This window comes from Microcaecilia unicolor, chromosome 11 (genome assembly GCF_901765095.1).
Source record: "Microcaecilia unicolor chromosome 11, aMicUni1.1, whole genome shotgun sequence".
Taxonomy (NCBI): domain Eukaryota; kingdom Metazoa; phylum Chordata; class Amphibia; order Gymnophiona; family Siphonopidae; genus Microcaecilia; species Microcaecilia unicolor.
In genome coordinates, this window is record NC_044041.1 from 207791926 (window position 1) to 207807691 (window position 15766).

Below are 15766 nucleotides of genomic sequence, written 5' to 3' on the forward strand. Positions count from 1 at the left end.
TTACCATTCGTCTGGATTTCCCCGGACATGTCCTCTTTTTGAGGGAATGTCCGGGGCGTCCGGCGGATTTTGCCTGCACCCACGTTTGTCCGGATTTCTGGACAAACTGTCGGCGCGGGTGCGGGCAGGCGCGTGCGTGTGGGCAAGCGATCGGCGCCGTGGTAACCTACTCCCGTCCCCTCCCCTTCCTTACCATGTTCCCTGGTGGTCTAGTGACGTCTTCGAGGCAGGAAAGAGCCCCCTCTTTCCTGCCTGGAGCGCTGCCTCCCCTGTCTATCATCCTCCTCGGTCTGGCTGGGGATTCAAAATGGCCGCCGAGAGTTGAACTCTCGCGAGGCCACTTCAACTCTCGGTGGCCATTTTGAATCTCCAGCCAGACCGAGGAGGATGCAGCAGGCAAGGACAGGCAGCGCTAGATAGTAAGTGAGGGGGGGAACCATGTGACGGGGGGCGGGGAATAGAGGGGCGGAACGAGGACCCGAAGGGGGCGTGGCGGGGGCGGGGTATGAGGCGTGGCGGGGTAGGGGGCGTGACATGTGTCCTCTTTTTCAGAGGACACAAATGGTAACCCTAAGACTGAGTGAGCAGTGAAAGGTGAGGCAGAAGGGAGCCAGATGCACAGTGATCAGGTACTTACACCTTACGGTCATTTAGCAGCATGCCATTCATTTTCTCAATCGCTCTGTCTGCTGCATCCTGGGTCTCAAAGTGTACAAAGGCATAGCCTTTAGAGCCATTCTCATCACACACCACCTACAAGTGCACCAGATAAGAAAACATTCAGAGTGAGCAGTGCAGGGAGGGAGAGGTCTCTTTCTCCACACAAGCAAGGACAGTGTGTGCTACAGCTCACCTTGCAGGACAGAATGTTCCCAAATGCAGAGAAGGTGTCATAAAGTGCTTTATTGTCTATGGACTTGTCCAAATTCTTGATGAAGACATTGCCAACCCCCGATTTCCTCAGGGAAGGATCACGCTGAGACCACATGATACGAATGGGTTTGCCTTTTATCACATCAAAATTCATGGTGTCCAGAGCACGTTCCGCTAAAGAGAGGGGGAGTGAGTGAACACCTTTATTTCATTGCTTTGTACTTATCAGACACTGAACTTCACAATTTCTAAGCATCAAGAGCTAAACACATTAGGATTTCAACTGACCTCACAGCCGCTGACAAGTTGCACTTCAAGGTTAACCCAAATCCTTTTAGCAGTGACTGCAATAGCTCCTACCTCTCTTTCTATTTTGATTGGAAGCTCCCGGTCAGACTCTGAGTCCAGGAAACAAGCTCTTCATATCTTTGCTTTTTTCTATTCTTTTAGGGATTCAACCTTAGTATTTTCTTGTATGGACAGAGGGGGTGGCACTATGCAGGGACATATGGATTTTCGGGAAGTCCTGCTTTTATTCTTTTAGTGTAAGGCACCTGGCAATAAGGGTACTACACTGAAACAAACAGTATGAAGTTGCTCGATAAAGAAAACAATCAGAAAGAGTGCGTAAGGTCTGCGATAGGCCGGATGGAGTGGACATGGAGTCCCAACACTTGACAGCAGAGACGCCATACTGATGTCACTGCAAGGGCCAGAAAAGGGGAATTTGCCAGTGCAGAAGAGAGCCCTCCTTAAATATTTCATTCAAGCTGTCAGCAACAATATTCCTGTTTCTTGGAAGCTGGCCTTCTCGCTTCCCCAGGGAACAGACCTGGCAGAATCAAGCGTAAAAGAGACAGCATGAAACCAGGTTGCTTAGAGGAAGCAACTGCCAAGAGGTGCTGAGCCCACTTCAATGCACCATGCAGCTCTTGGGCTGTGAGCAGCTCCTCTTTCCAGCTAGTGAACGACTGTGGCAAGCAAAGTAATGGGGCGCATCCTGCTGCTTTTCCCCACACCAGCAAGATCAGTAAGCACAGAAAGGCCTGTACACATTTCCAATGCTCCTACAGTCACATGCTGCCACCTATCATTCTACTGCAGACTGTAGATTGGGGAACCCTGGTGTAGACAATATTTTCAGGTTGGGTCGCAAATCAGACAATTTTGGAAGTCTGAGAGGAGCTTATTAACTGAGAACACACAACAGTGAAGAAGCTTGAAAGCAAGGAGTGAAATAAAGGATCGATGACTGGATCAAAGGGAGTGTGTTGGTAAGGAAGCAGAAGAGAAGGGTAGAGAATGATTTTACAGGTAAATACTGCACTTTTGAATGCTACCTACAATTAATGGGAAGGTAATGAACTAAGTGAAACCAGTGTGGAACATGCGTTCATAGGTAACAGAGGGATATATTCTGTCATTAAAAGAGAGATTCCAAAGTTTGCTACAGTCAGAAGAGAAGAGGAACCTAAGAGTAAATAAGAGCTTCAGCCTTGGAAGGATTTATAAGTACATAAGTAATGCCACACTGGGAAAAGGCCAAAGGTCCATCGAGCCCAGCATCCTGTCCACAACAGCGGCCAATCCAGGCCAAGGGCACCTGTCAAGCTTCCCAAACGTACAAACATTCCATACATGTTATTCCTGGAATTGTGGATTTTTCCCAAGTCCATTTAGTAGTGGTTTATTGACTTGTCCTTTAGGAAACTGTCTAACCCCCTTTTAAACTCTGCTAACTGCTTCACCACATTCTCCGGCAACGAATTCCAGAGTCTAATTCCGCATTGGGTGAAGAAACATTTTCTCCGATTTGTTTTAAATTTACTACACTGTAGTTTCATCGCATGCCCCCTAGTCCTAGTATTTTTGGAAAGCGTGAACAGACGCTTCGCATCCACCTGTTCCACTCCACTCAATATTTTATATACCTCTATCATGTCTCCCCTCAGCTGTCTCTTCTCCAAGCTGAAAAGCCCTAGCCTCCTTAGTCTTTCTAGACAGGGAAGTTGTCCCATCCCCGCTATCATTTTAGTCACCCTTCGCTGCACCTTTTCCAATTCTACTATATCTTTCTTGAGATGCGGCGACTAGAATGGAACACAGTACTCAAGGTGCGGTCGCACCATGGAGCGATACAACGGCATTATAACATCCTCACACCTGTTTTCCATACTTTTCCTAATGATACCCAACATTCTATTCGCTTTCCTAGCCGCAGCAGCACACTCAGCAGAAGGTTTCAGTGTATTATCAACGACGACACCCAGATCCCTTTCTTGGTCCGTAACTCCTAACGTGGAACCTTGCATGACGTAGCTATAATTCGGGTTCTTTTTTCCCACATGCATCACCTTGCACTTGCTCACATTAAACGTCATCTGCCATTTAGCCGCCCAGTCTCCCAGTCTCGTAAGGTCCTTCTGTAATTTTTCACAATCCTGTTGCGAGTTAACGACTTTGAATAACTTTGTGTCATCAGCAAATTTAATTACCTTGCTAGTTACTCCCATCTCTAAATCATTTATAAATATGTTAAAAAGCAGCGGTCCTAGCACAGACCCCTGAGGAACCCCACTAACTACCCTTCTCCATTGTGAATACTGCCCATTTAAACCCACTCTCTGTTTCCTATCCTTCAACCAGTTTTTAATCCACAATAGAACATTTCCTCCTATCCCATGACCCTCCAATTTCCACTGTAGCCTTTCATGAGGTATCTTGTCAAACACCTTTTGAAAATCCAGATACACAATATCAACCGGCTCCCCTTTGTCCACATGTTTGTTTACTCCCTCAAAGAATTGAAGTAAATTGGTCAGGCAAGATTTCCCCACACAAAAGCCGTGCTGACTCGGTCTCAGTAATCCATGTCCTCGGATGTGCTCTGTAATTTTGTTTTTGATAATAGTCTCTACCATTTTCCCCGGCACCGACGTCAGACTCACCAGTCTATAATTTCCCGGATCTCCCCTGGAACCTTTTTAAAAATCGGCGTTACATTAGCCACCTTCCAATCTTCTGGTACCACGCTTGATTTTAAGGATAAAGTACATATCACTAACAGTAGCTCCACAATCTCATTTTTCAGTTCTATCAGTACTCTAGGATGAATACCATTCGGTCCAGGAGATTTGCTACTCTTCAGTTTGCTGAACTGCCCCATTACGTCCTTCAGGTTTACCGTGAAGTCAGTAAGTTTCTCCGACTCGTCCGCTTGAAATACCATTTCCGACACAAGTATCCCACCCAAATCTTCCTCGGTAAAGACCGAAGCAAAGAATTCATTCAATCTCTCCGCTATGTCTTTATGTTCCTTGATTGCCCCTTTTACCCCTCGGTCATCCAGCGGCCCAAACAATTCTTTTGCCGGCTTCCTGCTTTTAATATACCAAAAAACATTTTTGCTATGTTTTTTTTGCCTCTAATGCTATCTTTTTTTCGTAATCCCTCTTGGCCTTCTTTATCTGCGCCTTGCATTTGCTTTGACACTCCTTATGCTGCTTCTTGTTATTTTCAGACGGTTCCTTCTTCCATTTTCTGAAGGCATTTCTTTTAGCCCTAATAGCTTCCTTCACCTCACTTTTCAACCACGCCGGCTGTCTTTTGGACCTCCGTCTTTCTTTTCTAATTCGCGGAATAGGTTTAGCCTGGGCCTCCAGGATGGTATTTTTGAACAGCGTCCATGCCTGTTGTACAGTTTTTACCCTCTCAGTTGCCCCCCTAAGTTTTATCATAGTCTCCTTTTTTAAAGTTAAACGCTAACGTATTTGACTTCCTGTGTATAGATACTTCAGGGGTGATATCAAAACTGATCATATTATGATCACTGTTATCAAGCGGCCCCAGTACCATAACGTCCCTCACCAGATCATGCGCTCCACTAAGGACCAAGTCTAGAATTTTTCCTTCTCTCGTCGGCTCCTGCACCAGCTGCTCCATAAAGCTGTCCTTGATTTCATCAAGGAATTGTACCTCTGTAGCGTGTCCCGATGTTACATTTACCCAGTCTACATTTGGATAATTGAAGTCACCCATTATTATCACATTGCCCATTTTGTTTGCATCTCTGATTTCTTTTATCAAAATGGGCAATATGATAATAATGGTATCTAAGGAAGCAATTTTCAAAGCTTTGGACTCACTATCACTGTACAAACTAGCAAAGATAACGTCAACACATCCTTTTCTTTAAAAGTTGCCCAAAGGTATTACTGGCTTTTCTGTGGGTTAAATCTAACTGTGAAAACCTGGCAATGATGAGGAGACAATTTTCAGACAGCCTGGTACTTTCCGGGTAAATGGCTTTTGAAAATCCCGATTGGTACAGCAGACAGGCTGATAAATAGTGTGGAAGAGAATGCAGAAGTAGTATAATGTGATGGAGCAAAAAGCCTATCTTCAGCACCAAAGTGATAAGAACAGCAGAAGAAAACACGAGAGACTAGGAAGAAGGAAAACTGAAAAGGACAGACAGGAAGGGCGCAGATGCCAGCACAGGCAGGTAAAAAAGAGCATGGAATGCAAAGGTGAAGGGAGTAGAATCTGTGCCGTGCAGTGCTATAAACTCACAGAAGACAGTGCTCAAGGCAGTAGAGGAATAAAAAACAGTTTGATAAGACGCCAATCTCCGTGCAGTGTGTTCTTGTTATCCACACATTCGGTATTTGCTGTTTTGCAAATCCGTGAAGGTGCGAATAGAGGATTCAATTCTCCATTCGTGCCGCTGTACTCGCGTATTTGCGGTCATGTGCATTTCAAAACAGCTTTTTTTCCCCTTTCACTTTGTTTTTGTCCTTATTCAGGAACCTAGCCTGCATTACCCATAGAACTAACTGTCCACTTTGTGCGGTTTCATAGAAATATAGGTACAGCAAGCAGCTAACCCCTATTTTCTCATATGTTATTTTGGTATTTGCTAGTTAGCAGTGGCGTAGCCACAGGTGGGCCTGGGCCCACCCAAAATTGTGATAATTTTGCTGTAGCTGGTGGGGATCCCTAAACCTTGCCAGCTGAAGATTTTCTGTCCTTGGGCAGTCCCCACTCTTCCAAATGTTGACCAGTAGCACTTGCCTTGAACTGAGGCTGAGACTGGCCCTTCTGCACATGCTCAGTTTTCGCACAAGCAAAAGCACTGATCATGCACGGCCTGCCGGCAGCAGCATCAATTTAAAGCAAGTGCTGCTGGCCAACATTTGGAAGAGTGCTGGCTGCTTGAGCAGGAGGAAATCTTCAGCTGGCAAAGTTTGGGGATCCCCGCCAGTTCAAATATTTAATATTTGGGGTTTGTGGACAGGGAGGGGTGGAGAGAGGAGCAAACAGGGGGGATGAATTCCATGGCCATCACCTTAGACTCAGGCCCACCCAAATTGGCCATCTGCCTACGCCCCTGCTAGTTAGGCAGGGCAGTATAGCAAAATCTAAATAAACTATAAATATAGAATCAGCACATGTGCGATGGCACAATATCCATACACTTAACATGCTGATTCCATGCATGTTTATACAGTGAATCCTAGCCCCTGTGCACCACCTGTAACCCCCGATTGTCTGCATTATAGTTATCAGTAAATGTAATGAATATCATATCGATTTCTGAGGCGCAACTGTCATATATGATACAGGGTTGACTGCTGGCACATTGTATACTGCTTCTGTTACATGTGTTGGTTGGTTCTTGCTTCACAGTCATATGCATGCAACAGCTGATTTCTAATACATACACACCTCAGAAATTTATCTATCAGGTTGCCTATGTGCCCTAATAAAACAGGCTCATACCATGACCTCTGAGTGCACAAGCTGACGCCCAATGTGTGTGTGTGTACTCCACAGAGAATGGCTACTACTCATGGCCAAATAGGCATATGTAACAAGAAGTACCATCAAAGGAACTACCAGAGACATGGCGTGAGTGGAGATTTAGAAAACACATTCACACCTTCTTTTAGCTACTGGGGCAGGTTCTCAGGGGGGGGTGGGCTTTTGGTTACCTTGGCATGTGAGCCCTGTTATTACACTACTCCACTACCCATGCATGTCCCCAACTCTGCTCCTAGTAAAGTCTAGGTCTGAATTTGGCTGTGCAGTGTTAGAACAACCCTTCTGCATATGTAAAACGTGCCTTTGCCGAAGGACACGCTGTATAGAGTTAATCCCATAAATGCAGAAGAGACTCAATGCCAGACAAACCCAATCAAAAAGAAGGGAATATAAAAATAACAAGCCACATGAACACTGTGCAGTAGCAGTGACCAGCAAGTAGTGCAGCTTAGCTGTCTTTCGGAAAGAGCCTGCAAATCTCAGTCACATGGAATAGAAATACGGACTTTAGCATAACCACGCTGATATGACACATCAGGACACAAACACAGAGGCGAGTACTCACACAGATCCCGCAGAGCGCAGACATGCTGGAAACCTCTCATCCTACACACACTGCAGCTGCTACTAATTTTCACCTTGCTGCTGCTGAAACAGCCCCGACAACAGCTACAGAACGAGAATATCAAGCACTCATCATTCAATAATTCCTCAGAACAGGAGGAAAACACATTCAAGTTCATATTTACTGTATAAGGACTGTGAGCCACAGCTTTAATAAATATAAACCATCACACTGTAAAACAGAGATGCTGCTGCATTTAGGTACCCATGACAAACACTCAGTCCAAGGCAACCCACCTCCGGGATCCACAAGGCAGATACTCAGCCTGGATAAATAATCCCTGGACCAAAACTCAGCCCAGGATGACATGCCCTAAGATCCCCGTCAGACATTAAACCCACAGCAACCCAAGCCCTCCAGGATCCCCAAGAAAGATCAGTCTCCTGACCCCCAGAGCAGCACATCGAGCCATACTTGACCTCCTCCCCTCAGGCCCCCAAGGCAAGTCCTGGATGATGTGGCCCCTTGAGGCATATTTTCAAAGCACTTAGCCTTCCAAAGTTCCAAAGAAACCTATGGAACTTTGGAAGGCTAAGGGCTTTGAAAATATGCCTCAAGCTTGGCTCCCAGGACAAGACACTCAGCCCAGGATGACCAGTCCCCTGGGTCCCCAAGTCAGATGTAGAAAGGGTAATTTCACAAAGCCTTTCTTTCCCACATATAAAGCATCGTCTACTTGAGGAAAATAACTGCTACAAAATAGTAAAAAGTAAACTAGATACATTGCAGGAATGGGTTCACTTTTATGCAGTCTATGTGCAGAAATTTCAAGGGAGGGCGCTGGGTGAAGCTGCGGAGATGCGCATACTACATACACACATTCATACGTGCTTCAGAGAAGGTACACATTCGTGGAATGGTCACTGTACAAGCCTATTTCACATAGACACAAGTGTGCTGTTGTGAAATTACCCCTTAGCCCAAAATGATTCACCCCCTGACCACGGTGATCCATCGGCACTAGAAAAGGGGGACGAACACCTTCCTAATGAAGAGAGGCTGAACAGGTTTTGGCTCTTCAGTCTGGAAGAGACAATACAGAAGGACATGAGAGATGTTTATAAGGTAACATTTCAAGCAACAATAAAACAAGCAGGCGATCCAAGACACTAACAACCAACAAACTAAAAGCAAGTCGTACAAACCATATTTTTCACACTTGCCACAATTAAACTGAGGAATCCGTTGCTGGAGAACATAGTGAGCTTCAAAAGAGGTTGGGACAAGTTTCCAGAGGAAGCCCACAAGCAGGTAGGCTTGGGAAAGCCACGGTTTAGTCCTATAACTTAACTATAAGAAAAAGATCTACTTTTTGGGATCTCCTGTGTAGTTATAACCTGTTGTCAAAAGGAGAACAGGTCTGTCGTGTAACGCCTAGCCACTTGCCTGGGGCTACCCTAAGCCCAATTAGAGGGTCTATCCCCAGCTCAGATCAGGTCTGCCTGCACCTGCCTCTTGTGCTCCACACTAGCACCCTCCTCCCTACTGACTGGGTCCCAACCGCTTCTGGGCAAGTCTCTCACTCTCAAGGAGTTCCCCAGTGATTTCTAGGTTACTGGGCCACACTCCCAGTGGTCCCACAGTTCCTAGAAAGCACCCACAGGTCTAACACACAAACCACCAGGATTCTTAGTCCAGAGAAGCAGAGGCAATAAACTAAAAATGTTTATTGTCATGAGAAATTAGAACAATGAACAGAAAAGGTGCAATCAGCAAACAAATAACAGGATTAGTTATAAAACTACCTAAACATTTGTTTACTATCTAAATAGTACCTGGGGAGTTTAAGACATCTAGCTACTCACAAGGCCTCAGAAAAGAGATCTTTCTCTCTCTTCTACCTGGCTAAGACTGGAGAAAAAGCCAGTAAATCCTGGCTGAATTAGAGCTCCTGGGCCAATCAGAGCCCAGAACTGCAAACTTTAAAAGTAGCTGGCCACATCACTGCAGGTTAACTTCTTCTCTGTGTGCTAACTAAAGAAGGAAGGAACAGTCTTCTCTCTGTAACTGCTTTAAACAAACATGCACCACCTGCTGGCCAAAATAGAAAATACACCTCAAGAAATAATACAGTTTACAGGCTTAAAACATAGGGCAAGATGCACTAAAGGAGCCTTTAACGAACAAGTAGATTACCCTGGCATGCACTAAAGCCCAATTTCAGACGACAGTAGCAGCGAACGAAAACGGAATGCAGATGAGCAAATTGTGTTGAAACCCTATTGAAATGAGATGCACTAAGGTTTTCCGCTTGCCCTAACGCTGGAAAACTCCGGGAAAGCTAATGAGTCTGTACCTCTCGCTGGGGCTGTGTGGGCCTCGAAAACTGAAATGTCAAAAAAAAATCGGGAGGGGGCAAAAACGCTCGACAGGAGCATCCTTTATTGATGGTCTCCCCCCCCCCCCCCCCCGCGGTCACCGCTGCGCCCCCCTGCATTGAAATCATAACTTTGGGCAGCCCTAGCCCCCCTTCCTCCTCCTTTCTTTGAAATGACAGCTCCTGCCACCCTCCCCCCCTCCCCCCCTGAGGTCGTCATCGCCGCCGCTCCCCCCCTCTGTCTGATACCGGGCCCTCACAGTGCCTCTCGCCTCTTCAGACTCCCCTCCTTTCCTCCGGGGCCCGCCCTCGTCTGACGAAGGAGGGAAGTCCGAAAAGGCGATCAGCTGTTCTTGCCGGTGCAGCGCCTTCACACAGAGGTGAGAGGTGCTGTGAGGGCACGGTATCAGACGGAGGGGGGCCCGGTGGGGAGCGGCAGCGATGACCGGGGGGGGGGGGGGGGCGGAGCACGGGGGTGGAGGATGGCGGGAGATGTCATTTCAAAGCAAGGAGGAGAAAGGGAGGGAGGGGAGCCGGGGCTGCACAAAGTTATGATTTCAATGCAGGGGGAAGCGGGGAGCAGTGGGGACCTCGGGCGGGGGGGGGGGGGGGGGAAAGGCCATCAATAAAGGAGGCTCCTGATGAACGTTTTTGCCCCCTCCCGATTTTTTTTTGACATTTCAGTTTTCAAGGCCCGCACAGCCTAACCCCCTACCCGATCTCTAACAAACACTCAGCCCAGCCTAACCCCCTCTCCCAATCTCTAAGAGACACTCAAATCAGCCTGACCACCCATCTCTCTAAAGAGACACTCAACTCTGCCTGACCCCCTCCCCCGATCTCCAAGAGACACTCAGCCCAGTCTACTCCCCTCCCCTGATCTCTGAGACACTCAGCCCAGCCTAACCCCCTCCCCCGATCTCTAAGACACTCAACCCAGCTGACCCCCTCCTCCAATCTCTAAGAAACACTCAGCCCAGCCTAACCCCCTCCCTCGATGTGTAAGACACTCAACCCAATGACCCCCCTCCCCCGATCTCTAAGAAACACTCAGCCCAGCCTAACCCCCTCCCTCGATGTGTAAAACACTCAACCCAGTGACCCCCTCCCCCGATCTCTAAGACACTCAGCCCAGCCTAAACCCCTCCCCCGATCTCTAAGAGACACTCAACCCAGCCTAACCCCCTCCCCCGATCGCTAAGACACTCAACCCAGCCTAACCCCCTCCCCCGATCTCTAAGAGACACTCAGCCCAGCCTAATCCCCTCCCCTCAGAGTGCAGCAGGGCTTCGTGCGCAGGCAGGGTCCCTGGCTGCACTCACCGTCGGCCGGCTGCTGGAAGTTGACGTAGGCATAGCCCAGCGACCTGCGGGTGATCATGTCCCTGCAGACGCGGATGGACAGCACAGGTCCCCGCCGGACTGAACTTCTCGTACAACATGGCCTCGGTGACGTCGGGGTGCAGGTCCTGACCCCATCTCTCAGAGACACTCAGCCTAACCCCCTCCCCCGATCTCTAAGAAGACACTCAGCCCAGCCTAACCCCCTCCCCCGATCTCTGAGACACTCAACCCAGCCTAACCCGCTCCCCCGATGTCTGAGACACTCAGCCCAGCCTAACCCCCTCCCCCGATGTCTGAGACACTCAACCCAGCCTAACCCCCTCCCCCGATCTCTAAGACACTCAGCCCAGCTGACGCCCCCTCCCCTCAGAGTGCAGCAGGGCTTCGTGCGCAGGCAGGGTCCCTGGCTGCACTCACCGTCGGCCGGCTGCTGAAAGTTGACGTAGGCATAGCCCAGCGACCTGTGGGTGATCATGTCCCTGCAGACGCGGATGGACAGCACAGGTCCCGCCGGACTGAACTTCTCGTACAACATGGCCTCGGTGACGTCGGGGTGCAGGTCCTGACCCCATCTCTCAGAGACACTCAGCCTAACCCCCTCCCCCGATCTCTAAGAAGACACTCAGCCCAGCCTAACCCCCTCCCCCGATCTCTGAGACACTCAACCCAGCCTAAACCCCTCCCCCGTCCTCTAAGACACTCAGCCCAGCCTAACCCCCTCTTCCGATCTCTAAGACACTCAGCCCAGCCTAACCCCCTCCCCTGATCTCTAAGAGACACTCAGTCCAGCCTAACCCCCTTCCCCCATCTCTAAGACACTCAGCCCAGCCTAACCCCCTCCTCCGATCTCTAAGAAGACACTCAGCCCAGGCTAACCCCCTCCCCCGATCTCTAAGACACTCAGCCCAGCCTAACCCCCTCCCCCGATCTCTAAGAGAGACACTCAACACAGCCTGACCCCTCTTCCCCCCATCTCTAAGACACTCAACCCAGCCTAATCCCCTCCCCCTATCTCTAAGACACTCAACCCAGCCTAACCCCCTCCCCCGATCTCTAAGACACTCAGCCCAGCCTAACCCCCTCCTCCGATCTCTAAGACACTCAACCCTGCCTAACCCCCTCCCCCCAACTCTAAGAGACACTCAGCCCAGCCTAATCCCCTCCCCCGATCTCTAAGATACTCAACCCAGCCTAACTCCCTCCCCTGATCTCTAAGAGACACTCAGTCCAGCCTAACCCCCTTCCCCGATCTCTAAGACACTCAGCCCAGCCTAACCCCCTCCTCCGATCTCTAAGACACTCAACCCTGCCTAACCCCCTCCCCCCAACTCTAAGAGACACTCAGCCCAGCCTAATCCCCTCCCCCGATCTCTAAGACACTCAACCCAGCCTAACCCCCTCCCCCCAACTCTAAGAGACACTCAGCCCAGCCTAATCCCCTCCCCCGATCTCTAAGAGACACTCAATCCAGCCTAATCCCCTCCCCCGATCTCTAAGAGACACTCAGCCCAGCCTAACCCCCTTCCCCGATCTCTAAGACACTCAGCCCAGCCTAAACCCCTCCCCCGATCTCTAAGAGACACTCAGTCCAGCCTAACCCCCTCCCCCGATCTCTAAGACACTCAACCCAGCCTAACCCCCTCCCCCGATCTCTAAGACACTCAGCCCAGGCTAACCCCCTCCCCCGATCTCTAAGACACTCAGCCCAGCCTAACCCCCTCCCCCGATCTCTAAGAGAGACACTCAACACAGCCTGACCCCTCTTCCCCCCATCTCTAAGACACTCAACCCAGCCTAATCCCCTCCCCCTATCTCTAAGACACTCAACCCAGCCTAACCCCCTCCCCCGATCTCTAAGACACTCAGCCCAGCCTAACCCCCTCCCCCGATCTCTAAGACACTCAACCCTGCCTAACCCCCTCCCCCCAACTCTAAGAGACACTCAGCCCAGCCTAATCCCCTCCCCCGATCTCTAAGATACTCAACCCAGCCTAACTCCCTCCCCTGATCTCTAAGAGACACTCAGTCCAGCCTAACCCCCTTCCCCGATCTCTAAGACACTCAGCCCAGCCTAACCCCCTCCTCCGATCTCTAAGACACTCAACCCTGCCTAACCCCCTCCCCCCAACTCTAAGAGACACTCAGCCCAGCCTAATCCCCTCCCCCGATCTCTAAGACACTCAACCCAGCCTAACCCCCTCCCCCCCAACTCTAAGAGACACTCAGCCCAGCCTAATCCCCTCCCCCGATCTCTAAGAGACACTCAATCCAGCCTAATCCCCTCCCCCGATCTCTAAGAGACACTCAGTCCAGCCTAACCCCCTCCTCCGATCTCTAAGACACTCAACCCTGCCTAACCCCCTCCCCCCAACTCTAAGAGACACTCAGCCCAGCCTAATCCCCTCCCCCGATCTCTAAGACACTCAACCCAGCCTAACTCCCTCCCCTGATCTCTAAGAGACACTCAGTCCAGCCTAACCCCCTCCCCCGATCTCTAAGAGAGACACTCAACACAGCCTGACCCCTCTTCCCCCCATCTCTAAGACACTCAACCCAGCCTAAACCCCTCCCCCTATCTCTAAGACACTCAACCCAGCCTAACCCCCTCCCCCGATCTCTAAGACACTCAGCCCAGCCTAACCCCCTCCTCCGATCTCTAAGACACTCAACCCTGCCTAACCCCCTCCCCCCAACTCTAAGAGACACTCAGCCCAGCCTAATCCCCTCCCCCGATCTCTAAGATACTCAACCCAGCCTAACTCCCTCCCCTGATCTCTAAGAGACACTCAGTCCAGCCTAACCCCCTTCCCCGATCTCTAAGACACTCAGCCCAGCCTAACCCCCTCCTCCGATCTCTAAGACACTCAACCCTGCCTAACCCCCTCCCCCCAACTCTAAGAGACACTCAGCCCAGCCTAATCCCCTCCCCCGATCTCTAAGACACTCAACCCAGCCTAACCCCCTCCCCCCAACTCTAAGAGACACTCAGCCCAGCCTAATCCCCTCCCCCGATCTCTAAGAGACACTCAATCCAGCCTAATCCCCTCCCCCGATCTCTAAGAGACACTCAGCCCAGCCTAACCCCCTTCCCCGATCTCTAAGACACTCAGCCCAGCCTAAACCCCTCCCCCGATCTCTAAGAGACACTCAGTCCAGCCTAACCCCCTCCCCCGATCTCTAAGACACTCAGCCCAGCCTAACCCCCTCCTCCGATCTCTAAGACACTCAACCCTGCCTAACCCCCTCCCCCCAACTCTAAGAGACACTCAGCCCAGCCTAACCCCCTCCCCCGATCTCTAAGACACTCAACCCAGCCTAACCCCCCCCCCCCAACTCTAAGAGACACTCAGCCCAGCCTAATCCCCTCCCCCGATCTCTAAGAGACACTCAATCCAGCCTAATCCCCTCCCCCGATCTCTAAGAGACACTCAGCCCAGCCTAACCCCCTTCCCCGATCTCTAAGACACTCAGCCCAGCCTAAACCCCTCCCCCGATCTCTAAGAGACACTCAGTCCAGCCTAACCCCCTCCCCCGATCTCTAAGACACTCAACCCAGCCTAACCCCCTCCCCCGATCTCTAAGACACTCAACCCAGCCTAACCCCCTCCCCCGATCTCTAAGACACTCAACCCAGCCTAACCCCCTCCCCCGATCTCTAAGACACTCAACCCAGCCTAACCCCCTTCCCCCATCTCTAAGACACTCAGCCCAGCCTAATCCCCTCCCCTCAGAGTGCAGCAGGGCTTCGTGCGCAGGCAGGGTCCCGACTGCACTCACCGTCGGCCGGCTGCTGGAAGTTGACGTAGGCATAGCCCAGCGACCTGCGGGTGATCATGTCCCTGCAGACGCGGATGGACAGCACAGGTCCCGCCGGACTGAACTTCTCGTACAACATGGCCTCGGTGACGTCGGGGTGCAGGTCCCCCACATAGAGGGAGGCCATGGGGTAACTGCTGGCGGCGGTGGCGGCGCTGTTCATGACAGACTCTCACTCCTTGACTTTACGGTGATTCCCCTTCGCTTTCCCCGTTTCCTTTTGTTCCTTTTTTTATTACTTTTTTTCCCGGGTTTTGGTTTTTTTTTTTTTCGTTTTATGTTTTTTTTTATTTTTTTTATAGAAAGAGGCCGACCAGTCACCTCACGCGCCGCGGCCTGGAGCCGAGAGGCCGCCCTGCGCTCGCTCCGCCTCTTTAAAGCCTGCCCGGCATGCACCGCGCGCCGTCTGACGACGAGCAGCACGCGAGAAAGAGGAGGAGCTCCAGGGAGATGTTAGCGAGTCGCAGACGAGGCAGAGCGCCCCCGTGCGTGGCGGACCTGGCGGTGCAATTGGCTCCCGCCTGTTCGGTTTGGTCAGCTGGAGAGCTGGGTAAGTAGCTTGGGCTGGGCTGCAAAGCCAGATACATAGGGCCAGTCTTGGCAGTTATGGGGGCACTGCTTAGTGCCTCTTTACCAGGGGGGCGGTGGATTTTGGAGGCCTCAAGGGAAAACATAAGGGAGCAAAGGTGAGATGTGTACCTGGGAGTGAAAGAAGAAAGGAATGTTGTAATTCTTATAGGATAGGAAAGATCCGCAGAGAGAGGAGAAACCTGAGGAGATCTGCAAGATGTGATATTCCAAACCCACCACTCGCTAAGGCAAGCCTCGTTAAATAAAAATGTGTATTTATATGTACCCATCAAGTGTGTATACAATCCTAATAAATAAATAAGGCAGCTTACAATAAATCAGTAGGTGAACGTGGAATTTTCTTTCGCTTAAGCATATCTTTTTTTATTATTATTTTAT

General features: G+C 50.3%; 1 protein-coding gene across 5 annotated transcripts in view; it reads right to left on the reverse strand.

Moving 5' to 3' along the window:
* The window catches only part of LOC115480309 (polyadenylate-binding protein 4-like), a 28360-nt gene extending 13211 nt beyond the window's left edge, over positions 1-15149 (reverse strand). For 2 of the 5 annotated variants that reach the window (XR_003943805.1, XM_030218893.1), the window contains exons 1-3: positions 14759-15148; positions 854-1047; positions 638-753 (exon numbers count right to left, since the gene is read on the reverse strand). Coding sequence is in view for 4 of the 5 variants with exons in the window: in XM_030218893.1 (XP_030074753.1) it covers positions 638-753; positions 854-1047; positions 14759-14960 (512 nt within the window). In the remaining variant the exon portion in view is untranslated. Of the gene's footprint in view, positions 1-637; positions 754-853; positions 1048-7261; positions 7317-10960; positions 11047-14758 lie in introns of those variants that run through there. The other 3 variants (XM_030218894.1, XM_030218895.1, XM_030218896.1) reach the window with 3 other exon arrangements.
* Positions 15150-15766: the final 617 nt, after the last annotated feature.